At 43.6% G+C, this 26886-nt stretch overlaps 1 protein-coding gene across 1 annotated transcript; it reads left to right on the top strand.

Annotated features, from left to right (window-relative positions):
* Window positions 1–26886, top strand: LOC131930165 (tubulin alpha-3 chain). The gene is made up of 9 exons (XM_059286580.1): window positions 1–365; window positions 17152–17377; window positions 19501–19649; window positions 20039–20191; window positions 22136–22248; window positions 22390–22580; window positions 23398–23658; window positions 24070–24210; window positions 25090–26886. The coding sequence occupies exons 1-9, from the start codon at window positions 363–365 to the stop codon at window positions 25212–25214; spliced, it is 1362 nt and encodes a 453-aa protein (XP_059142563.1). The 5' UTR covers window positions 1–362; the 3' UTR covers window positions 25215–26886.

The following is a 26886-nucleotide window of genomic DNA, read 5'->3' as shown; positions in this document are numbered from 1 at the left end:
GTAACTCAACCGTGCATTACAGTATCTCCAGGCGGCGGCCACGGACCCACTTAAAGACTCACGTTTGCCAGATCATTGTTTTCTTTTCTGGCCAACTGACCAAATACCTGTGCCAATTTGACTCACGCACTGCGCCGTAGCTGGCAGATTTACTCACCCTCACCTCGATCTCACCTCACTGTGTTCCAGACGTGAGCCGTGACAACCTGGTCTCAGACAAAATTTTCTCTGGCTCCAGTTCGGGTTTTACATTCACCGACCAAATACTTTGAAATTTTGCTCAACGGGTCTGCATCTAGCTTAACCCGGCGTGACTAAATCGACCAAATCTTCATTCTCTTGACCAAGTTCTAAAGACAAAAATGGTAAGTTGGCCTACTTTTTATTCAGCGAAAATAAAACTTCGAAAATTTTTAAAATCCTTCCTTACCGTTGTCTGAAACATTTAATTTAGGGGTTCATCCATAAATGAAGTCACACTTTTTTGGACGTTTTTTACCTCCCTTTCGTCAGTCACAAAAACCCAACACCCCTTCCCCAGTTTTTATTTTTAAACATTGATTTATTTATAAAATATTTATTTAGCTCGGTCTTCATAGAGTATATTAACAAATGTATGTAACGATTTATTACATAATTTTCGAAAGCTCAAAATTTAGTTTCTAACATAAATTTTAACAGACTATCCTCCCTTATTTCTTATCACACACCGTAACAAAGTTACACACTGTAACAAAGTTACGAACCCCCTTCCCACCTGGGAGCGTTACGTCATTTATGGACGATCCCGTAGACTAGATTTGTATATCCGCACCGGCTTCGAGGCTTAATTCGATTGTTTAAAACAAGGGACATCACTGATGTAATAGTTTTCACTGTGAGTAGTCAGATAAGGTCGAACATTGATTGTCTCCCATTTTATAAATTAAATAAATAAATCTAATGTTTTACTTTTGCGTTTATTTCTACGATAAAAATTCAAATATTTAATTCACAATGGCAGATATAGATGGGATTGCTGTACATTCTTGTGAAAGATATACTAATTCAAACACCCATTCCCATCAGAAAAACATTGTGAATTTAAAAAAAAATTAATTTGAATATATTTCATTTGAGTAGGATTCAGAAACGTGACGTTTATCCAAAACCAGGCTCTAAATATAACTTGCCATAACCATAACCCTGACATCAAAAACATTTACTTTGCGCACATGACACAAAGTTTTTTGTTCGTTTTTCTCAAACAATCAATTATCTAATTTGAATTTATCACTGCAATCAATCAAGTAACTAACTTGACCAAGTAAGTTGCAATATAAACTGTTATATATATGGTAAATGTTGGCATGCCAGGATATATTATATACGTATATAGTGACTATATAAGTAAGTCGTTAAACCAGCTTACTTAAAGACAAGCTGGGTCTTTCACTTCGACCCGCATGGGTTACATGACCCGTGTTACATGACCCGTGTTTAAAAATTCACTGGGCAGGGAAGGGTAAAGATGAAGACAGTTTTTGCCAATCTTTCAGTTTTTTTATCCGTCGAAGTAAAGAAAAGCCAGCAGGCTTGGATGTCTATTTGTGTAGATCTATTTCTCTTCCACTTTCTTCTCAAGGTGAATGTCTGCTAGATCTCAATGCGCGTGTATGACTCACTGAAGGTGTGCACGTGTGCGTGTAGGTGTGAGTGTGTGTTGCGTGAGTGAGTGTGTGTGTTGAGGTGAGTTCTACCTTCAGACTGTGTTTTACGCCGTGTGTAAAATCACTTAATGAAAAGTGACGTAACTACAAGTCTTGTCTGTTCTGGAAATGTCAGGGATACGACTTTACTAGCAGTGGTGGGTAGGGGGGTGGTGGATCCTAATGCAGGGGGCGGGGGCTTTGAATGGAGGGGGGGGGGTTACGAATATAGGGAGCTACGAATTAAAAGGCTGCAGAGGTCGGGAATTACAAATAAAGAGGATAAAGGCGATGATTGTAGGAGGGCGATGATTGTAGGAGGGATGAATATAGGACGGCTGCTAATGCAGCTAGAATCTAAATTGGACGGGTGCAAATGAAGTGGTGGGGGGGGATGTAATAAATTAGGCGAGTGTTCAGGGTAGGTGCCTGTAAAACATGTGCATGGAGAAGCTGTATGTGGGGGGGGGGGTCTGAATGGGGGGGGCAGTGAACGAGAGGGGGTGGGCTGTGAACGAGAGGGAGGGGGCTATGAATGGGGGGCTGTGAATGAGGGGGGGGGGCTGTGAATGAAGGGGGGCTGTGAATGGGGGGCTGTGAATGAGGGGGGGCTGTGAACGAGAGGGGGGGGGCTGTGAATGGGGGGCTGTGAATGGGGGGGCTGTGAACGAGAGGGGGTCCTGTGAATGGGGGGCTGTGAATGAGGGGGGGGCTGTGAATGAGGGGGGGGCTGTGAATGAGGGGGGGGGGCTGTGAACGAGAGGGGGGGCTGTGAATGAGGGGGGGGGGGGCTGTGAACGAGAGGGGGGGGCTGTGAATGAGGGGGGGGGGGGCTGTGAACGAGAGGGGGGGGCTGTGAATGAGGGAGAGGCTGTGAATGAGGGGGGGGGGCTGTGAACGAGAGGGGGGGCTGTGAATGGGGGGCTGTGAATGAGGGGGGGGGGGGCTGTGAATGGGGGGCTGTGAATGAGGGGGGGCTGTGAATGAGGGGGGGGCTGTGAATGGGGTACTGTCAATGGGGGTAGGCTGTGAATAGATGGGCCTGTGAATAGAATAACTGAATGGGAGAAGGAGTTGTGAAAGGGGAGAGGGGGTTGTGAATGGAAGGAGAAGTGAATGGAGGGTACAGAGACCCCAGCCGCCTATGTCTGGGGTCTGGCAAGGTTGAGCAGCACAGAAAACACATGTGCCATCACCAGTGATGTAGGCAGGCATGGCATGACTGGCAGAGTTATCTACCTGGGCAGGTTTCCGACAATCAAAGAGCAGGTGTAACAATCAAGCTTTAATAGACGTACACAGGTGATTGAATGAATGTCGCTCGTGATTCGTCTAACGAACAATTTGTCTACAAAATTAGCTCGTGAATTAAAACACGGAAGCGGATTGTTTTCTGTCTAAAATTGGAATGGTAACACGTTGAACTTCTTTAGTGTGTAACCATCAGGGTCGTACTATTTTAGTGAATGTGTGGTCAAGACCTACATGTTTTAGTAAACGTGTGGTCGACCTACTTACCTGTTTTAGTGAACGTGGTCAAGACCTACTTGTTTTAGTGAACGTGGTCAAGACCTACATGTTTTAACGAATGTGTGGTCAAGACCTACCTACATGTTGTAGTGAACGTGGTCAAGACCTACTTGTTTTAGTGAACGTGGTCAAGACCTACATGTTTTAACGAATGTGTGGTCAAGACCTATCTACCTGTTGTAGTGAACGTGGTCAAGACCTAGGCCTACCAGTTTGAGCGAACGTGTGGTCAAGACCTACCTACCTGTTTTAGCGAACCGATTTTAAGGATTTGAAATTTTAAATGGTTTACCATACACCGGTACACATCATTGCTTTTGTCACCACATAAGTTGAGATGTGACGTATGTCACCACATAAGTTGAGATGTGACGTAAATTGTGTTGTTTGAGCTTGAAATTGGTTGTCCAAAAAAAAAAACACAACAAGATACTCCTAAGTTAAAGACATTTCTTCATTTTACTGTCCATGCTACTCCGTGAAGCAGACGTTACTCAGCTCATTATAGAATTGGTAGACACACGTTCAGTTACTAACCGGCTAGGAAGTTGTATCTTTCAGAAACAAAACTAGAGCATTCTAGAACATATCTCATCTACTTGTTATTGCATAGAGTTTGGTGCCATGTGGATAGTGGCTAACGTAGAATGGATAATGGATGACGGGTAGCGGAAACAAGCAGGTGGAGGGTGGATAACGGAGAGTGGATACTTATCCATGTTACGCCTGTCTAGAGCTACCGGTGTATTTGAGATCAATTACAGCAGTTACTGTAAGGAATTCTAAGGGTTAATGTAAGGGGTTCGAAGAGTTCCTGTTGGGGGTTCGATAAGTTATTCCTGGGGGTTCGAAAAGTTCGAAAATCACACCTCTACAGACAAAGACGACCCGCATAAAGACACAATCGGATGCGAGAAAAATACAAGCTGACCTTTGACACATCGCCTCGGAAAGGTCACGGACGGAAGTGGCATTGAGGTCACGTTATCTGCCAGGTAAACTTGACACACAATCTTTTCTCGCCAGGTAAACTTGACACACAATCTTAACGCACGCGAAAAAGATGCGAGCCATGATTGCACGTGAGTTCAGCTTTATCGTAAACGTCACGCGACTAGCCCTCAGTCTTTAATCAGCTACATCAGACATCTCATCTAACTAATTAACATTCTGCCCCGCTCAATCAGCCGGTGATTCTTTGTTTACCCAAGCATTCCTGCCGCTAAAAATCCTCATAAAAACACCGTCAACAATCCTCATAAAAACATCGTCAACAATCCTCATAAAAACATCTTAAAAACCCCTCATAAAAACATCTTAAAAACCCCTCATAAAAACATCTTAAAAACCCCTCATAAAAACATCTTAAAAACCCCTCATAAAAACATCTTAAAAACCCCTCATAAAAACATCTTAAAAACCCCTCATAAAAACATCTTAAAAACCCCTCATAAAAACATCTTAAAAACCCCTCATAAAAACATCCTAAAAACCCCTCATAAAAACATCTTAAAAACCCCTCATAAAAACATCTTAAAAACCCCTCATAAAAACATCTTAAAAACCCCTCATAAAAGCATCTACAAAACTCCTCATAGAAACATCGTCAACAATCCTCATAAAACATCTTAAAATCTCCTCACAGAAACATCGTCAACAATCCTCATAAAAACATCGTCAACAATCCTCATAAAACATCTTAAAAACTCCTCACAGAAACATCGTCAACAATCCTCATAAAAACATCGTCAACAATCCTCTTAAAAACATCGTCAACAATCCTTATAAAAACATCTTCAAAACTCCCCATAGAAACATCGTCAACAATCCTCATAAAAACATCTTAAAAACTCCTCATAGAAACATCGCCATAAACTCAACTACGGATCAAATCTTATCAGCTATTTTTAGAAAATAAAACTGACGCTGGATTGTGTCGCTTATCTCATCACTCTTAAAGTTCGGGGAGGTGAGGGTAGGAGCGGGGATGCGAAATTTTGTAACGAGCTAAAAGGGCGGGGGGGGGGGGTGGGGGTGGGAATGCGGTGTTAAAAACTAGTTGATATTTTTAAAAAATGTTTTAAATTTGTTCAAAAGTATAACCAAAATGTAAACATGTGATTTCTCTGATGGATCATTGTTGCGGATGGGCGAAGAGAAGGTAGAAGTTGAGTTTTTTTTTTATTTAGGAAAGGGGGGGGGGGGTAATTATTGCGCCGAGTGAAGATCGGGAGTGTGGGTTAAAGAATTAGCTGAAAAAACGTGGCATCATTTAGTACCCGATGTGTGTTTGAAATTTGCTCGAGTAACATTCGTCATTGCCTCCCTGATGCACACCGGAGGAGTGAAACGCAGAAAAAAAAGTTTGAAAAATAAATTCTGCTAGGCTTTGGCCAAGGTCAGCGTGACCCAGTTGCCCAGGTAATCCCCGACTAGGCTCTGGAATCGCAGAACTTTTGTTTGTGTTCAGGTAGCTTATGCTAATTAGGGTCACGTGGGTCATTTGGGTGGAATGTTAATAAATACCACGTGCGGACCCTCAAAACCTCATAAAATCTGTGAGGGAGGGAGGGAGGGGAGCAAGAGAGGAATTGTGGTGGGGGGTGATGGTTGTTACATAGTTTCTTCTACCTGCAGTAAATGTGAAAACACTTTGATAACACATTAGCTATGAGGAACACATCACGGAGATGTGTGTTCATTCAGCAACCACAAGTTCACGGAAAAAACAACAACCGAGAAACCGAATCAACGTGTCAATATACCATTGGCGCCTGCTGTGTGGGACCATCGGGGGGGTGGGGGGGGGGGGTGTCGTGGTGCTTACTGACTTTTTTATGACGTCCACACAGGGTCGGGGGGTGGGGGGTTGTCCGAAATTAACCTACTTTTGTGGGTTCGTGTGTACTGAGCTGGGGGTGGGTTAAAGGATAAACGTGAACGTCCACCCATTACATTCAACATCAAACACAAATTTAACGTACAAAAGTTTATCGAATTAAACGACAGTACTCGAGTTTACGTATGGTTTAGTTTATAATTTTTTATACATAAATTTAAAAAATAGTAAGTCGATGTTTAAGTTTCTATGAATAAGTTTTATGCTTACCATAATAGTTATCTGCTTCCCTAAATTAAAACAACAGCCCAAACGATAAAACCTTCTTGTAGTATACCTTGATAAACAACATACCATCTTAAATTTAAGCGACAATTATCTGCCCCTTATTAACGCCCGTGGTTCTGCCATCGGATGTAAAAATATCCGTGAGGAACAGCTCAGCTGTTTGGGGGGGGGGGGGGGGGGGTGGACCTAAATTCCCGGGTGGGGGCCGGACACGGATTAAAGTATATGTTTTGTATAACAAATATCGTTCTGTGGGGTTGGGCGGTAGACGTTCTTGAGAGTCGTAGAGACGTGCCCCCCCCCCCCCTTCCCTCTCTGAAGAGATGCCTGAAAGAAACTGTCCCCTGGCTGTTGAGATAGAACTAAATATTATCTCCCCTTTTGTTGTTGAATATATTGAAGTTAAAATTATTTTTAAAAAAAAACAATTTAATTTTCAATGAGATTAACAAAAAACATTATTGAATTGTCTACGGAGACTACTGGAAATATAATCATATTTTATCATATTTTATCGACAAATTTAAAATCTAACTATATGAAGGGGTGTATCTTAAATAAAGTATATTAGCCACTGGGCCTAGGACACACCACGTCAGCAGGTACCAGAGCCTAGTGTCAGCTGTTAAAACCTGCTCAACATTTTCTCCTTGCCTCATCAACAAACCCGACGCGTGAGTAAGATTTCGTGCGAGTCACGCGCCGGTTAGGACAGTCGGCACATATTACCTGGACCTTAGCCTAGCCGGTAAATATTACCTGGACCTTAGCCTAGTCGGCACATATTACCTGGACCTTAGCCTAGCCGGCAAATATTACCTGGACCTTAGCCTAGCCGGCACATATTACCTGGACCTTAGCCTAGCCGGCAAATATTACCTGGACCTTAGCCTAGTCGGCACATATTACCTGGACCTTAGCCTAGCCGGCAAATACTACCTGGACCTTAGCCTAGTCGGCACATATTACCTGGACTTTAGCCTAGCCGGCAAATATTACCTGGACCTTAGCCTAGCCGGCACATATTACCTGGACCTTAGCCTAGCCGGCAAATATTACCTGGACCTTAGCCTAGTCGGCACATATTACCTGGACCTTAGCCTAGCCGGCAAATATTACCTGGACCTTAGCCTAGTCGGCACATATTACCTGGACCTTAGCCTAGCCGGCAAATATTACCTGGACCTTAGCCTAGTCGGCACATATTACCTGGACCTTAGCCTAGCCGGCACATATTACCTGGACCTTAGCCTAGCCGGCACATATTACCTGGACCTTATCCTAGCCGGCAAATATTACCTGGACCTTAGCCTAGCCGGCACATATTACCTGGACCTTAGCCTAGCCGGCAAATATTACCTGGACCTTAGCTTAGTCGGCACATATTACCTGGACCTTAGCCTAGCCGGTAAATATTACCTGGACCTTAGCCTAGTCGGCACATATTACCTGGACCTTAGCCTAGCCGGCAAATATTACCTGGACCTTAGCCTAGCCGGCACATATTACCTGGACCTTAGCCTAGCCGGCAAATATTACCTGGACCTTAGCCTAGTCGGCACATATTACCTGGACCTTAGCCTAGCCGGCAAATATTACCTGGACCTTAGCCTAGTCGGCACATATTACCTGGACCTTAGCCTAGCCGGCACATATTACCTGGACCTTAGCCTAGCCGGCAAATATTACCTGGACCTTAGCCTAGTCGGCACATATTACCTGGACCTTAGCCTAGCCGGCAAATATTACCTGGACCTTAGCCTAGCCGGCACATATTACCTGGACCTTAGCCTAGCCGGCAAATATTACCTGGACCTTAGCCTAGTCGGCACATATTACCTGGACCTTAGCCTAGCCGGATCATATTACCTGGACCTTAGCCTAGCCGGATCATATTACCTGGACCTTAGCCTAGCCGGCACATATTACCTGGACCTTAGCCTAGCCGGCACATATTACCTGGACCTTAGCCTAGCCGGCACATATTCCCTGGACCTTAGCCTAGCCGGCACATATTACCTGGACCTTAGCCTAGCCGGCACATATTACCTAGACCTTAGCCTAACCGGCACACACTTCCTCGCCTGCCCGTGTCTAGTGAGTACCATCCCCGCGTCACATCCTGCTCACGCTGATCGACTGCACGTGCCCATACCTGAGATCTCCTCACCTGTACTCACCTTCAACGGGCCACTTTGATCTAACAACAATCAGCACTCACGAGCATTGTGAACTACTTGTATCGTCTACCTGGCTAATTGAAATGTCTGCTCGACTGTCAGAAAGTATCAAATCTGCACGTGGAATTAATTAAATCAACGTGTGCTGACGTAATTTGGTATGACAGGCTTACACAAATACACACAGCGCGAACATCGTAATGATGGTGTATCTTGTGTCGGTGTTGTGAACATAATTATGTTCAGGTGTAGAGAAATGTTCAGATGAATGAAAATAAAATTAGGCGAGCGACGATAATAAATTGGTGTGCATACAACTAGAATGAATTCCATACACCGCTAGGCTTTTGGTATTGACAGGAGTATTGGAGTGACCCACAGTGACCCACAGTGACCCACAATGACCCTTGTAAATCCCAGATCGTGATAGTACCCTCATATCTGAGAAACATGCACTGACCATCTGAGATCGTACATCACCCCAGAGGCATAGCGACCGTTCCCGGCGCCCGGGGGACAAACTTTCGATTAGCACCCCGCCCCTCGAACTTTTGATTTACACCCCCCCCCTCAAACTTTCAGTTTATTTTTCTAACCCATTTTGGCGCCCCCCTAAGGTTGGCGCCCGGGTACATATGTCCCCCCCCACCCACCCCCACACCCCCTCGCTACGCCTCTGCATCACCCTTGCTTCCTATAGAAACGTGAGTCATAAAACGTCACACTGCAAGCTATTTTTGTCACCATCCCGGTAACAAACGCCGTTGTTTTAACTCTCAGCTCACATGAATAAACACAGCTTTTTCCCCTCCTCCCCCCCATCCCCCGACTAACTTACACACGCAGGATATTACCACCTCCCTCACTCACGTCATACCCCACCCACCCCCACACATCAAGGAGAACACGGCGGCGACCTTGCAACACTTTAACTTTGTCTCAAGGGTCTATCGGTCAAGGTCACCACATCTTCAGATTGCGTGAGCTTTATAGACCACCCCCCCCCCCACTACTTCCATCCGAAGGCCCAAATGATTACCCCTAGATAAAAAAAAATATATATTTAGTTCTTACATGCCTCAAGTTTCAAATAAAATATTTGAAGTTTTTTTCATTGCCTGATGTTTTGTCAGTTCTGAAGTTTCGAACATAGGCCACATTTAAAGTTACCGTAAAGAGCACGCTGAAATACGAATATGTTTAGATTTACCAGGTGTGGGGAAACCACACGTAAAGGTAAAGGTCAAAGGTTAGGCAAGGGTTCACGGTGACCTTTCGTCAAATTACCTTTGTTTACTTGACGGAGATGGGTTCATGGGCGTACGCACTGTAGGTGGAGAAGGGTAGTAACGCACGATGGAGCCCCCCCCCCCCCACCCCGCCCCCCCCCCCCCCCCCGTCCCAACAGCTGAGCAAATAATATAAATAATATAATAATATAATAATAATACATAATATAAAATAAATATAAATAATATAAATTTCAACGTAAATTTAAAAAAAAAAATCTGCATTAGTAATTAGGCCTTATTGTTAGGATCAGTAATATTTTTTAAACTTCATCTAAATAAGAGAGGTATTCTTTTTTTTTTCACAACAAAAAAGGGAAAACCTCGTATAGTAAGTCTTTATTACCTCCTCTTCTAGCAATACTATGGGCGCCAAAGACTAGACATAATAACACGGATATTTGTTATAGAGATGTATATTAACTATTATTTAGGCTAGGTTAGGGGAGGTTAGCCTGAAGCCCCTCCTCGGACATAAGCTGTGGACGGATAATAACTTTCCAGGCGTCTCTATCCCAGAGGCGTAGCTATGGGAGGGCGGGTGGGGCGGCCGCCCTGGGCGCCGACCTTAAGGGGGCGCTAAAAGGGGTAGAGAAATTAATTTGAAAGCTCATTTTAAGCTAAAATATAGAATTATACACTGTCAAAGTTACGAAAGTAAACTATAAACTAATACAAAGCTTTACACACTGATTTAGCAGTTGTTTATATCAATTTTGTGGCACCGAAATAGAAAATGTTACGGGTTAGTGACTGGTAAAAAATGATACAAACCTTTACAACTGAGATGGGGCCGCCTTTTCACAGACAGGAATAACTATATATAAAAATAGGAGGGAGGGGGTGGAAAATTGATAGTCAGCCCCGGCGCCGCAATACGTTGCTACGTCTCTGCTCTGTCCTGGGCTAGTCTCTCCAACTGTCCCCAGGTGTCCTAGGCTAGTCTCTCCAACTGTCCCCAGGTGTACCCTGTCCTAAGCTAGTCTCTCCAACTGTCCCCAGGTGTATCCTGTCCTGGGCTAGTCTCTCCGACTGTCCCCAGGTGTATCCTGTCCTGGGCTAGTCTCTCCAACTGTCCCCAGGTGTATCCTGTCCTGGGCTAGTCTCTCCAGCTGTCCCCAGGTGTATCTTGTCCTGGGCTAGTCTCTCCAGCTGTCCCCAGGTGTATCCTGTCCTGGGCTAGTCTCTCCAGCTGTCCCCAGGTGTATCCTGTCCTGGGCTAGTCTCTCCAGCTGTCCCCAGGTGTATCCTGTCCTGGGCTAGTCTCTCCAGCTGTCCCCAGGTGTATCTTGTCCTGGGCTAGTCTCTCCAACTGTCCCCAGGTGTATCCTGTCCTGGGCTAGTCTCTCCAACTGTCCCCAGGTGTATCCTGTCCTGGGCTAGTCTCTCCAACTGTCCCCAGGTGTATCCTGTCCTGGGCTAGTCTCTCCAACTGTCCCCAGGTTTATCCTGTCCTGGGCTAGTCTCTCCAACTGTCCCCAGGTGTCCTAGGCTAGTCTCTCCAACTGTCCCCAGGTGTATCCTGTCCTAGGCTAGTCTCTCCAACTGTCCGCAGGTGTATCCTGTCCTGGGCTAGTCTCTCCAGCTGTCCCCAGGTGTATCCTGTCCTAGGCTAGTCTCTCCAACTGTCCCCAGGTGTATCCTGTCCTAGGCTAGTCTCTCCAACTGTCCCCAGGTGTATCCTGTCCTAGGCTAGTCTCTCCAACTGTCCGCAGGTGTATCCTGTCCTGGGCTAGTCTCTCCAGCTGTCCCCAGGTGTATCCTGTCCTAGGCTAGTCTCTCCAACTGTCCGCAGGTGTATCCTGTCCTGGGCTAGTCTCTCCAGCTGTCCCCAGGTGTACCCTGTCCTAGGCTAGTCTCTCCAACTGTCCGCAGGTGTATCCTGTCCTGGGCTAGTCTCTCCAGCTGTCCCCAGGTGTATCCTGTCCTGGGCTAGTCTCTCCAACTGTCCCCAGGTGTATCCCGTCCTGGGCTAGTCTCTCCAACTGTCCCCAGGTGTATCCTGTCCTGGGCTAGTCTCTCCAGCTGTCCCCAGGTGTATCCTGTCCTGGGCTAGTCTCTCCAACTGTCCCCAGGTGTATCCTGTCCTGGGCTAGTCTCTCCAGCTGTCCACAGGTGTATCCTGTCCTGGGCTAGTCTCTCCAACTGTCCCCAGGTGTATCCTGTCCTGGGCTAGTCTCTCCAGCTGTCCACAGGTGTATCCTGTCCTGGGCTAGTCTCTCCAACTGTCCCCAGGTGTATCCTGTCCTGGGCTAGTCTCTCCAGCTGTCCCCAGGTGTATCCTGTCCTGGGCTAGTCTCTCCAACTGTCCCCAGGTGTATCCTGTCCTGGGCTAGTCTCTCCAGCTGTCCGCAGGTGTATCCTGTCCTGGGCTAGTCTCTCCAGCTGTCCCCAGGTGTATCCTGTCCTGGGCTAGTCTCTCCAGCTGTCCCCAGGTGTATCCTGTCCTGGGCTAGTCTCTCCAACTGTCCCCAGGTGTATCCTGTCCTAGGCTAGTCTCTCCAACTGTCCCCAGGTGTATCCTGTCCTAGGCTAGTCTCTCCAACTGTCCGCAGGTGTACCCAGTCTTCTTGGCGTCTTCTTCCAGGTCACGTCTCCAGGTCTTTCTTGGCCTGCCTCTTTTTGTTTACCCTCTTATTTAGACACATTTAGATTATAAAAAATGTACACGTTTTAGCAAGGTTAAAAATTGAATGTTTCAATCAGCAGAGCTATAAAAACACACCTCACCAACGATCTAAATGGGCAGAGGTTCGCCGAGCTATAAAAAAAACACACCTCACCAACGATCTAAATGGGCAGAGGTTCGCCAAGCTATAAAAAAAACACACCTCACCAACGATCAAAATGGGCAGAGGTTCGCCGAGCTATAAAAACACACCTCACCAACGATCATACCGGGCAGAGGTTCGCCACGTTACACCTGAAGTTTCTCACCTGAGGTGTGTCGCACCTCACCTGTTTCTGTCAATAACATCCCAGGTATGTTTTCACGGGGTCAGCCCCACCCATGGGCGTTACACGTACACGGGCGTCACAATGTTGGGCACCCTTGTGTACACAAATACGGTGTAGGGGTGGGGGAGTGTCCGTCCCAGGCATGTTTTACTAGATGGGTAGACCGTCAAGAAAATATTCCCCGGGGGTGGGGAAGACGATGAGACTGGATACAGTGGTAGTGTGAGGGTGGGGAGGGTGGGGAAGGTGTGTGAGGGTGGGGTAGGTGTGTGAGGGTGGGGAAGGTGTGTGAGGGTGGGGTAGGTGTGTGAGGGTGGGGAAGGTGTGTGAGGGTGTGTGAGGGTGTGTGAAAGTGAGTGCAGGTGTGTGCTGGTGTGAGCTGAAGCGTTCAGGTACAGCCTCCAGTAATTATTCAGTAACCCTTACAGTAACTTCTACAGTAACCTTTACATATCTTCCAGAACTGAAAACAACGTCCATCAGGTTTAAAATTGGCTAGTCACCAGTCCGGTCATATCCAACCTGTTTCCCAACTGTTGCTGGTACCGAATAGAGCTGAGCAGCTCAGAGAGTCGCCTTTAAAACCCACCAGCATGATCTATGAATGTCATGCCATAAACAAAACATAAACCTTACGATTGATTTCTAACAGAATACTACACACCGACTTACGATTGATTTCAACAGAATACTACACACCGTCTTACGAATGATTTCTAACAGTGTATTACACACCATTCCTGCAAATTAAAAACACATTTGCAGGTGAAAATTACCCAGTAACCGAATTTTTTTTATTAGCCATGACAAGTTAATTAGCCTAAGTCTGACAAATTTGATTAGGTTTATAACAACCTAAGCTTAACTTTTCCCACTTCCGGTTGAACTAAAAAAAAATCTTGAAGTCGCAGATTTCGCTAAAAATCTTTTTTTTCAACGAGTCGACTTCTCGACAAAGGTAAATTGAAAAAAAAATACCAATCACTGCATCTTCGAGTATTGTTGATTCAATTCGATTTTTAGCTGCAGAAGAACAAAATAATATCTTTCGTAATAATAAGTCCATAGACATTTAATCTTTGATTACGCGTAATTATTTTGTGCCACGTTTAAACAAAATTAATAAAGTCATATCTAACCTTAAAACTAAACAACCTGAAATAATAACACCAGTAATTAACAATTACCATTCTTCTCTGGATCTGGAAAACCTGAGCTGAAGAAAACGGTTCCGTGATATTTATTTTCTGACGGAGACTGCTGAATGCTGGGTATTTATTTCCCGAGGTTAAGTGTTGAAAATTGTGTTAGTGTGGGATCAAACGACGGCAGGTGCATACCTGGGGGCACCTCCAGCTGCTGGCAGACGTGTAAAGGTGAGGGTGATGGTGGGGGGTCGGTCAGCTGGCATCGCGAACAAAGGAATCGTTAGTCACGGGGGGGGGGGAGGGATGCAGGGACGCGTTCAGAAGTTGTGGTAGAATAATACATTGTTCAGAGGCGCGTTCCGAAGTTTGTATAATTCATTGTTTAGTGGCGAGTTCAGAAAAGTGTTCTTATAATTTCTCCTGACCTGCCAGAGTGTGCAGGTACCAGACCACACCACACCGCGCCAACGAATTTGAATATTAGACATTTTATTAACCTCTGCCATATCAATCGAAAGTGTTGGTTTAAAAAATAAAGTTTTTTTTGAGTGGTGTGACTGGACATTTTGATGAGGAAAACACATTTTAGCGGAACAAATTATTTTTAGCCTACCCAGACGAGTTTCCATTAGGTACAAAAAGTGTTTTGTAGCTGGCCATATGGATAGCTGCCTAACGATTATAAGATTATTACTTTTATTCTTAGATATTAACCTCGTATTTTTTTAAAATATTTGTTTTGATATTTTTAAGTTTTTTTTTTTTAAATCTGTAATTTGTAGCAGGTCTGTTATTTTGTTTTGGTTAATTTGCTATTGTTATGGAGCCTGTTATTTTGTCTATTCTGCTGTTTAGTTTTGCTTAATTTGCTATTGTTATGGAGCCTGTTATTTTGTCTATTCTGCTGTTCGTTTTGTCTATTTTGTTGTTTGTCTAACTTGTTATTTAGTCTACTCCTTTATTTTTTTTATGTCTTACCAGGGGCGGAACTACAGTGCCGCCAGACCCCGCAATGCGAGGGGGCCCGGGCCGTTTAGGGGTCCGCAGCCGACCATAATCAGTTATTTTTTACAGTTAAAAAAACTCTTGCATTTTTGACTTGATGGTTGTTTTGTAAAAAGAATACTGTAGCTATGGTTTCATTATCTTTATTCTATAGACACCATCCCGAGTCCTCTTTCTCCTACAATCAAACACACGTTGTTGTCGGTAAAATTCTTTTGAAAACAAATGAATCGCGTGAAAGATACGCAAACGTTCAAACCACTTACATGACTTATTTCCCTTTTTTTAATAGTCAAATGTGTGTGCTCTCAAGCACCTTTTAATGGATTTGCACTAAACAAATTAAAAAGCAATTACTTCTCTTAATTATTATTTAAAAAAAAAATACATAATAAAGAATGACAAGCATAAACAGGAAATGTATTTAAAACTAATAATATAAATACGAAAAAACATGAAAATAAACATAACGTGAGAAACCATTGTACATACAAAGCTTTTATGCTTCATATTCCTTTGACCGACTGACTTACAGGAAGCAGAGTTTCTTCCAGGCATCTCAAAAAAATTTTACCGCCCACCCCCCCCAACGAAATAAAATTTATATAATTTTTATAGAAAATATATACTTTTACCAGTGTCGTCCCCCCCCCCCCCGAAGAAAGTCTACCCCCCCACCGAAAATTTCAAGTGCCCCCCCCCCCCACCCCCGGAGAAAAAAGTCTGGAAGAAACATTGACAGGAAGCATAATAGCAAACATATAATTTTAAAAAATAGAGATTTTCAAAATAGACTAATAAGCACTCACAAAAATGACGCGTTGTTGTAACTTGTTTTAAATTTTTAAAAAAGTATTTTTAATTTTTTTAAAAAACTCGAACAAGCCCGAAATGAGTACTCTATATTGGCATTTTCGTTATATATATATATATATATATATATATATATATATATATATATATATATATATATATATATATATATGGGGCCCAAAAAATTATTTGCGGGGTGGCCCTTTTTTTCTAGTTCCGCCACTGTGTCTTACCTATGTAACCTGTAATTTGTATCACCTATGTATTACCTATGTAACCTGTAATTTCTATTACCTGTCTTACCTATGTAACCTGTAATTTGTATCACCTATGTCTTACCTATGTAACCTGTAATTTGTATCACCTGTCTTAACTATGTAACCTGTAATTTGTATCACCTATGTATTACCTGTGTAACCTGTAATTTCTTTTACCTGTCTTACCTATGTAACCTGTAATTTGTATCACCTGTCTTACCTATGTAACCTGTAATTTGTATCACCTGTCTTACCTATGTAACCTGTAATTTGTATCACCTATGTCTTACCTATGTAACCTGTAATTTGTATCACCTGTCTTACCTATGTAACCTGTAATTTCTATTACATGTCTTACCTATGTAACCTGTAATTTGTATCACCTATGTATTACCTATGTAACCTGTAATTTCTATTACATGTCTTACCTATGTAACCTGTAATTTCTATTACCTGTCTTACCTATGTAACCTGTAATTTGTATCACCTGTCTTACCTATGTAACCTGTAATTTGTATCACCTGTCTTACCTATGTAACCTGTAATTTGTATCACCTATGTCTTGCATATGTAACCTGTAATTTGTATCACCTGTCTTACCTATGTAACCTGTAATTTGTATCACCTGTCTTACCTATGTAACCTGTAATTTGTATCACCTGTCTTACCTATGTAACCTGTAATTTCTATTACCTGTCTTACCTATGTAACCTGTAATTTGTATCACCTATGTCTTACCTATGTAACCTGTAATTTGTATCACCTATGTCTTACCTATGTAACCTGTAATTTCTATTACATGTCTTACCTATGTAACCTGTAATTTGTATCACCTATGTGTTACCTATGTAACCTGTAATTTCTATTACCTGTCTTACCTATGTAACCTGTAATTTGTATCACCTATGTCTCACCTATGTAACCTGTAATTTGTATCATCTTTGTCTTACCTATGTAACCTGTAATTTGTATCACCTTTGTCTTACCTATGTAACCTGTAATTTGTATCACCTTTGTCTTACCTATGTAACCTGTAATTTGTATTAACTATGTCTTACCTATGTAACCTGTAATTTCTATTACATGTTTTATCTATGTAACCTGTAATTTGTATCACCTATGTCTTACCTATGTAACCTGTAATTTGTATCGCCAGCGTGAGTGCATCTCTATCCACGTGGGTCAGGCCGGCGTGCAGATCGGCAATGCATGCTGGGAGCTGTACTGCCTGGAGCACGGCATCCAACCCAACGGCCACATGGAGGACCTCAAGTACGCCACCAACAACGGTGACGAGAGCTACAACACCTTCTTCAGCGAGACCTCCATGGGCAAGCACGTGCCGCGTGCCATTTACGTCGACCTCGAGCCCAGCGTCGTAGGTGAGTACTCGTCAGGTCACGTGGGTGTGGCTGGTGGTGTGGCTGGTGGTGTGGCTGGTGGTGTGGCTGGGTTGTGTGGCTGGGTGGTGTGTGGATGTTGGTGGTGTGTGGATGTTGGTGGTATTTGGATGTGGGTGGTGTGTGGATGTTGGTGGTGTGTAGATGTTGGTGGTGTGTGGATGTTGGTGGTGTGTGGATGTTGGTGGTGTGTGGATGTTGGTGGTGTGTGGATGATGGTGGTGTGTGGATGTTGGTGGTGTGTGGATGTTGGTGGTGTGTGGATGTTGGTGGTGTGTGGATGTTGGTGGTGTGTGGATGTTGGTGGTATGTGGATGTTGGTGGTGTGTGGATGTTGGTGGTGTGTGGATGTTGGTGGTGTGTGGATGTTGGTGGTGTGTGGATGTTGGTGGTGTGTGGATGCTGGTGGTGTGTAGATGTTGGTGGTGTGTGGATGTTGGTGGTGTGTGGATGTTGGTGGTGTGTGGATGTTGGTGGTGTCTGGATGTTGGTGGTGTGTGGATGTTGGTGGTGTGTGGATGCTGGTGGTGTGTGGATGTTGGTGGTGTGTGGATGTTGGTGGTGTGTGGATGTTGGTGGTGTGTGGATGTTGGTGGTGTCTGGATGTTGGTGGTGTGTGGATGTTGGTGGTGTGTGGATGTTAGTGGTGTGTGGATGTTGGTGGTGTGTGGATGTTGGTGGTGTGTGGATGCTGGTGGTGTGTGGATGTTGGTGGTGTATGTATGTTGGTGGTGTGTGGATGCTGGTGGTGTGTGGATGTTGGTGGTGTGTGGATGTTGGTGGTGTGTGGATGTTGGTGGTGTGTGGATGCTGGTGGTGTGTGGATGTTGGTGGTGTGTGGATGTTGGTGGTGTGTGGATGCTGGTGGTGTGTGGATGTTGGTGGTGTGTGGATGTTGGTGGTGTGTGGATGTTGGTGGTGTATGTATGTTGGTGGTGTGTGGATGTTGGTGGTGTATGTATGTTGGTGGTGTGTGGATGTTGGTGTTGTGTGGATGTTGGTGGTGTATGTATGTTGGTGGTGTGTGGATGTTGGTGGTGTATGTATGTTGGTGGTGTGTGGATGTTGGTGGTGTGTGGATGCTGGTGGTGTGTGGATGCTGGTGGTGTGTGGATGTTAGTGGTGTATGTATGTTGGTGTTGTGTGGATGTTGGTGGTGTATGTATGTTGGTGGTGTGTGGATGTTGGTGGTGTGTGGATGTTGGTGGTGTGTGGATGCGGCTGGTGTGTGGATGTTGGTGGTGTGTGGATGTTGGTGGTGTGTGGATGTTGGTGGTGTGTGGATGTTGGTGGTGTGTGGATGATGGTGGTGTGTGGATGTTGGTGGTGTGTGGATGTTAGTGGTGTGTGGATGTTGGTGGTGTGTGGATGTTGGTGGTGTATGTATGTTGGTGGTGTATGTATGTTGGTGGTGTGTGGATGTTGGTGGTGTGTGGATGCTGGTGGTGTGTGGATGCTGGTGGTGTGTGGATGTTAGTGGTGTATGTATGTTGGTGTTGTGTGGATGTTGGTGGTGTATGTATGTTGGTGGTGTGTGGATGTTGGTGGTGTATGTATGTTGGTGGTGTGTGGATGTTAGTGGTGTATGTATGTTGGTGTTGTGTGGATGTTGGTGGTGTATGTATGTTGGTGGTGTGTGGATGTTGGTGGTGTGTGGATGTTGGTGGTGTGTGGATGCGGCTGGTGTGTGGATGTTGGTGGTGTGTGGATGTTGGTGGTGTGTGGATGTTGGTGGTGTGTGGATGTTGGTGGTGTGTGGATGTTGGTGGTGTGTGGATGTTGGTGGTGTGTGGATGTTGGTGGTGTGTGGATGTTGGTGGTGTGTGGATGTTGGTGGTGTGTGGATGTTGGTGGTGTGTGGATGTGGGTGGTGTGTAGATGTTGGTGGTGTATGGATGTTGCGTGGTGTGTGGCTGCTGCTGGTGTGTTGTAATCGTGGCTTGGTAGTGTGGTGATGCTGGCTAAAAGTTTTATATTGATATGGCGTGTTCGTATTTTATCAAAATAAAGTTAGATATTAAAGAAAACTAGTTTTTTTCTGAGGATTACAATGGTTGTAGGCCTAGTGGTTAACATTCGAACACTTAATTTTAATAAAATTCCAGACGAGGTTCGAACCGGGGCCTACCGCCAGCTGTTCCACCCCGAGCAGTTGGTCAACGGTAAGGAGGACGCTGCTAACAACTACGCCAGGGGCCACTACACTGTGGGCAAGGAGATCGTAGACCTGGTGCTAGACAGGATCAGAAAGATGGTAGGACCCCAGTTGACCCCTGTAGTCACCAACTGACCCCAGCCGACCCCTGTAGTCACCGACTGACCCCAGTCGACCCGTGTAGACAACAACTGATCCCAGTTGACCCCTGTAGATACCAAATAACTTCAGTTGACCCCAGTAGATAACAACTGACCCCAGTTGACCCATGTCGATACTAAATGATCCCAGTTGACCCCTGTAGAAACCAAATGACCCCAGTTGACCCCTGTAGATACCAGTAGTATTTCTAATAAAGGGTACATTACAATACCCACATTACAAAGTCTAACAATTTCTCCAACTCCAAAACAAGAAAATATAAAAGTAGAAATCTAAAACCTTGTCTAATTAACAACCAGCTAATGAGAACATTAATTATCCACCAGGCCGACCCCTGTACGGGACTCCAGGGGTTCCTGGTGTTCCACAGTTTCGGTGGGGGCACAGGCTCGGGGTTCTCCTCCCTCCTGATGGAGAGATTAAGTGTGGATTACGGCAAGAAATCTAAGCTGGAGTTCGCAGTTTACCCAGCACCACAGGTATGTATTCCTTCCGTTTGGTTTACCTGGGTCTATAGAAATATGAGCGAAACTTTGTATGTTTAATTTTTCCCGAGAACGAAAATATTGTTTTTGTCTCAACTTACAAAAGGAGTAAAAATTAGAAGAAGAAAAAAAAATCAGAAAACTTAAAAATGTGATCCTTTAAAAAGTGTTTAGCTGGATAAAAAAAAACCATGATCCGATTGAGCTCAACCAGGGATAGCATGTATAAAGTAAACGTGTAACTGTTCAAGTAACTTCATTATCGACAAAGGTTTCACTTCACGACTATATTATGCATATTTCGTGTTTTTATTTATTATTTTTTGTTGTATCAAAATAAAAATCAAATCCAGCTAATCCTGACCCCGGGATCGGTATAAGTCTTTTTTTGGGGTGGGGGTAAGGGGGGGGGGAGAGTTGCATTAAATTAAGTACGAAATGCTGATAGGGACAGCATTTGGATTTTAGGTTTACGTCAGAGCCCTCCCCCTCCATTCCCCACCTCTACAATAGAGCCTTTAGTCAATCCTATTATACAAACCTACCTGTCTATTGTACAAACCTACCAACCTATTCTACAAACCTACCTGTCTATTGTACAAACCTACCAACCTATTCTACAAACCTACCTGTCTATTGTACAAACCTACCAACCTATTCTACAAACCTACCTGTCTATTGTACAAACCTACCTGTCTATTGTACAAACCTACCAACCTATTCTACAAACCTACCTGTTTATTGTACAAACCTACCAACCTATTCTACAAACCTACCTGTCTATTGTACAAACCTACCAACCTATTCTACAAACCTACCTGTCTATTGTACAAACCTACCAACCTATTCTACAAACCTACCTACCTATTCTACAAACCTAGCTGTCTATTGTACAAACCTACCAACCTATTCTACAAACCTACCTGTCTATTGTACAAACCTACCTGTCTATTGTACAAACCTACCAACCTATTCTACAAACCAACCTGTCTATTGTACAAACCTACCTGTCTATTGTACAAACCTACCAACCTATTCTACAAACCTACCAACCTATTCTACAAACCTACCTGTCTATTGTACAAACGTAGCTGTCTATTGTACAAACCTACCAACCTATTTTACAAACCTACCTGTCTATTGTACAAACCTACCCACCTATTGTACAAACCTACCTGTCTATTGTACAAACCTACCTGTCTATTGTACAAACCTACCTGTTTATTGTACAAACCTACCTGTCTATTCTACAAACCTACCTGTCTATTGTACAAACATACCTGTCTATTGTACAAACCTACCAACCTATTCTACAAACCTACCTGTCTATTGTACAAACCTACCAACCTATTCTACAAACCTACCTGTCTATTGTACAAACCTACCAACCTATTCTACAAACCTACCTGTCTATTGTACAAACCTACCTGTCTATTGTACAAACCTACCTGTTTATTGTACAAACCTACCTGTCTATTCTACAAACCTACCTGTCTATTGTACAAACATACCTGTCTATTGTACAAACCTACCAACCTATTCTACAAACCGAGCTGTCTATTGTACAAACCTACCTGTCTATTGTACAAACCTACCTATCTATTCTACAAACCTACCTGTCTATTGTACAACCTACCTGTCTATCGTACAACCTACCTGTCTATCGTACAACCTACCTCTACCTATTGTACAACCTACCTGTCTATTGTACAAACCTACCTGTCTATCGTACAACCTACCTGTCTATCGTACAACCTACCTCTACCTATTGTACAACCTACCTGTCTATTGTACAACCTACCTGTCTATTGTACAAACCTACCTACCTATTGTACAAAACTACCTACCTATTGTACAAACCTACCTGTCTATTGTACAAACCTACCTACCTATTGTATAACCTACCTGTCTATTGTACAACCTACCTGTCTATCGCAGGTATCCACAGCAGTCGTAGAGCCGTACAATTCTATCCTGACCACACACACCACACTGGAACATTCGGACTGTGCTTTCATGGTGGACAACGAGGCCATCTACGACATCTGCAGGTGAGAGGGTCATGGTCACTTCAATGGTGGTGGTCGCTTTAACTGCGGTGGTCTCTTCAATCGTTCTGCTAATGTGTTGTTGTTTTTTTTTTGTATTGTCAAAAGACAATGAATGTAACGTCGGCTCCCTTCTTTCTGCAGACGTAACCTTGACATTGAACGGCCATCTTACGTCAACCTGAACCGTCTGATTGGACAGATCGTGTCCTCCATCACCGCCTCCCTACGGTTTGATGGCGCCCTCAACGTTGACCTCACAGAGTTCCAGACTAACCTGGTACCATATCCCAGGATCCACTTCCCATTGGTCACATATGCTCCCATTATCTCAGGTCAGTCTTATACTCGTGAAATATAAGAACGGAGTTCACCATTGAGAGTACTTTTTAGTTTAACAGAATTATGTTAAAGAGCTTCTGTTATGGTTTTGTTATTGCTTATAATAATTATTATTTTATTCGTGTGATCTCAGTGTAAAGATCTAAAACATTACGACCTCTACTGTAAAGGCACAGTTGTACCTAGCTATACACAGGCAGACAATTATGGACAGACACAGACATGCATCAGACGTGACTGACATATCTACCCCACTGTCCTATGTCCTAAAAGTCCTACCATCTCACGTAACTAACCCCATGTCCTATGTCCTAAAAGTCCTACCATCTCACCTGACTACCCCCATGTCCTATGTCCTAAAAGTTCTACCATCTCACGTTACCCCATGCCCTATGTCCTTAATGTCCTACCATCTCACCTGACTACTTCCATGTCCTATGTCCTAAAAGTCCTACCATCCCACATAAATACCCCATGCCTTATGTCCTAAAAGTCCTACCATCTCACTTGGCTACCCCACAGTCCTATGTCCTAAAGGTCCTACCATCTCACATAAATACCCCATGCCCTATGTCCTAAAAGTCCTACCATCCCACATAACTAACCCCATGTCCTATGTCCTAAAAGTCCTACCATCTCACGTGACTAACCCCATGTCCTATGTCCTAAAAGTCCTACCATCTCACATAACTACCCCATGCCCTATGTCCTAAAGGTCCTACCATCTCACATAACTACCCCATGCCCTATGTCCTAAAAGTCCTACCATCTCACCTGACTACCCCCCCCCCCCCATGTCCTATACCCCAGCCGAGAAAGCCTACCACGAGCAGATGTCTGTGGCGGAGATTACTAACGCCTGCTTCGAGCCGTACAACCAGATGGTCAAGTGTGACCCCCGGATGGGCAAGTACATGGCCTGCTGCATGCTCTACAGGGGCGACGTCGTGCCCAAGGACGTCAACGTCGCCATAGCAACCATCAAGACCAAGAGGTCCATCCAGTTCGTGGACTGGTGTCCGACAGGCTTCAAGGTTGGCATCAACTACCAGCCGCCTACAATAGTTCCAGGTGGGTCTCGTGTACCTGTCTTTGAGCACCGGTACCACTGAATTAACTCAATGAAATTCACCCTTAAGAAAACTTCACACGAATCATTAAATCAAATTTCATATTAACAATGCTGAATGGCATCTCTACACTTACATCATTTTCCGAATGTCTTTCCTAATGTACAGCCTCTCCTACCATTCCTATCTCAAACTGTTGATAAATCATTATATTTTGTAAAACGGCATTACTCTGTTTCTTGTTTTCCTTTTTAACATTGCGGTGTAACTATGTATTGTTTAATCATATAAACTCCAGGCTAGCTACGCGCGGTAACCCTACCAAACTTTAGCCCAGTTAAACCTAAACCATAACCCTACCGTGATACACCCAAGCCTTGACCCCAGACCTAACCTTGACCTTCCCTTGCAGGCGGTGACCTTGCTCAAGTCCAGCGTGCCGTCTGCATGTTGAGCAACACGACGGCCATTGCCGAGGCCTGGGCCAGACTAGACCACAAGTTTGACCTGATGTACGCCAAGAGAGCCTTCGTCCACTGGTACGTCGGTGAAGGTCAGTCCCGATTCTTGCTACATCAGCTTGTTTATTGGTTTAGTTAACACAACATAATACACGATGAACTATGTCAGCAACTGGTTCTGAATAAAAAATCATTGTGTTGTTGGTTACTGTATCAACAACGTTTTCCTAAAGATCAAATCCTAAACAGAAAAATACATAACACACAGTGATCATCTTTCGCACATCCTCCGTAACGATTATTTATATGTTAAGTGGATTTAAAAAAAAAGATGTAAATAAACATTTCAAACCAGATTGGCAAATATTGAAGCTTCAATTTGAAGTAAAGGAGTCGAGTGATGAGTCGAACTCGAGACTTTCACGTTGATGCTGTGCACGCTACCAGAACACCACTGTGCCCTACATAGGCAGTAGAAAAACTTTACGATCTGTCATTTAGAACACAGATTTACAGCAATAACCACGTGACATTTGTCATTTTGCATGACATCTGATATCATTAAGCACATGCCATCTGACATCTAAACCACATTGCCTTTCATATCTCAACCACGTGAGATTTGACATCAAAACCAAGTGAGTTATGACATCTAATCCACATGACATTTGACATCTAAACCACGTGACATCTGACATCTAAACCAACTGACATTTGACATCTAAACCACATGACATTTGACATCTAAACCAACTGACATTTGACATCTAAACCACATGACATTTGACATCTAAACCACATGACATTTGACATCTAAACCACACGACATCTGACATCTAAACAACATGACATCTAAACCACATGACATCTGATATCTAAACCACATGACATCTGACATCTAAACCACATGACATCTGACATCTAAACCCCATGACATCTGACATCTAAACCCCATGCCATCTCTCCCTCAGGTATGGAGGAGGGTGAGTTCGCCGAGGCACGCGAGGACCTGGCAGCTCTAGAGAGGGACTACGAGGAGGTGGGGCTGGAGACGGTGCCCGAGGGTGCCAATGGAGAGGAGGGGGACGAGTACTGAGTGCCTGCCCCACCCACGGCCAGACGGGGAGGGGGGAGATCTGCCTTACAGCCGGGACTTGAACTAACTTGTGAACGGGTTCGACGCGCGTCGTGTAGGAACAAGGGCTTTCATCACAAACAACTTGTTCAGATTGTCGATCAAACGTTGACCAAATGACACTGACCATATCTTAAGAACCAAATGACATCATCGTGACATCTCTAAAATGACAAGAATCGCATGAAAGACTTGGAAGACTGAATGTTCGCTGTTTGTCGTCAATTCACTAACACGAAATTACCGCTTTAACTGTTGATTAAGCCATAATTAATTAGACGTTACCATTGTGATTATGTTTAAACTACTTGCGCTAAAACACCAGACACTTTGAAAATTTCCGATACTGTCAATGTTTTCTTTGAGACGAAACATAAGAAGTGCCTTCGTGTAACATACGCTGACCCCACCCTCATTATCTTGTGAATCGCCTCCATCGCTCACCCCCCTGACACAATCCACAGTCTGGATTCTATAGCCGAGACATGACGTTACTTTCCTCTAACACGCGCTTATGAGTGTAAATAACCGTCTATTTTTGCATAACTGTGAAAAAAAAGATTTTTGTTATGTTTCTAATTTAATTTTATTTATACTATTCATATGAATTGAATGCGAAACTTTTAGCGAAAATTCATTTTTTTTCAATAAATGGGATCGTATTTATGCCTATCTGATTTTTTTTTCTTCTAGTTTTAAATTTTCTGAGAATCTGTACAAAATTATCTTTGACAAAATCTCTGACAGTATCTGCTACAGCAATGAACCAGAAACGCCTTATAAAACAATTTTATAAATTATAGTCTACTTATTTGGCTTGTGTGTGTTTGTTATATTAAACTATTTTTGTTTCGCTGTTAAATTGAGCTGATTGTTTTCTGTGTTCTTTTGGTCAAATTTGTGTTTGTCTGGTCTGATTTCTTTAGTATGATGTATGTGTTGTTTGTGACATGTGGTGAAGCTGTTTGTTCAAATGTTTCTTGTTGATGAAATATGCTGTGTCTGCTTCTTTTGAGTTTAAAATCTGTTCTGTGTATATTGTGTATTAGCCCATATGTTCTGTGTATTTTGTGTATTAGCCCATATGTTCTGTGTATGTTGTGTATTAGCCCATATGTTCTGTGTATTTTGTGTATTAGCCCATATGTTCTGTGTATGTTGTGTATTAGCCCATATGTTCTGTGTATTTTGTGTATTAGCCCACATGCCCTGTGTATGTTGTGTATTAGCCCATATGTGATGTGTATGTTGTGTATTAGCCCATATGTGATGTGTATGTTGTGTATTAGCCCATATGTTCTGTGTATGTTTTGTATTAGCCCATCTGTGTATATTGTATGTTGTGTATTAGCCGACATGTTATGTGTATGTTGTGTATTAGCCCATATGTGATGTGTATGTTGTGTATTAGCCCATCTGTCCTATGTATGTTGTGTATTAGCCCACATGCCCTGTGCATGTTGTGTATTAGCCCATCTGTCCTATGTATGTTGTGTATTAGCCCACATGCCCTGTGTATGTTGTGTATTAGCCCATCTGTCCTGTGTATGTTGTGTATTAGCCCATCTAGACGTGTGATAGACAAACATTGATCAAACTGTAGATGCATCATTAAATTTTTAAAGCAACATGA

Source organism: Physella acuta, unplaced genomic scaffold (genome assembly GCF_028476545.2).
Source record: "Physella acuta isolate Inbredline_101_S28 unplaced genomic scaffold, ASM2847654v3 ptg001729l, whole genome shotgun sequence".
Lineage (NCBI taxonomy): Eukaryota > Metazoa > Mollusca > Gastropoda > Physidae > Physella > Physella acuta.
This window is presented reverse-complemented; position numbering and strand designations above follow the sequence as displayed.

Excerpts from the sequence above, each read along its gene's own strand:
- LOC131930165 (XM_059286580.1), top strand. Across the intron at positions 19,650-20,038 it reads TAGACAGGATCAGAAAGATG|GCCGACCCCTGTACGGGACT; the intron begins GTAGGACCCCAG and ends ATTATCCACCAG. Across the intron at positions 23,659-24,069 it reads GCCGCCTACAATAGTTCCAG|GCGGTGACCTTGCTCAAGTC; the intron begins GTGGGTCTCGTG and ends CTTCCCTTGCAG.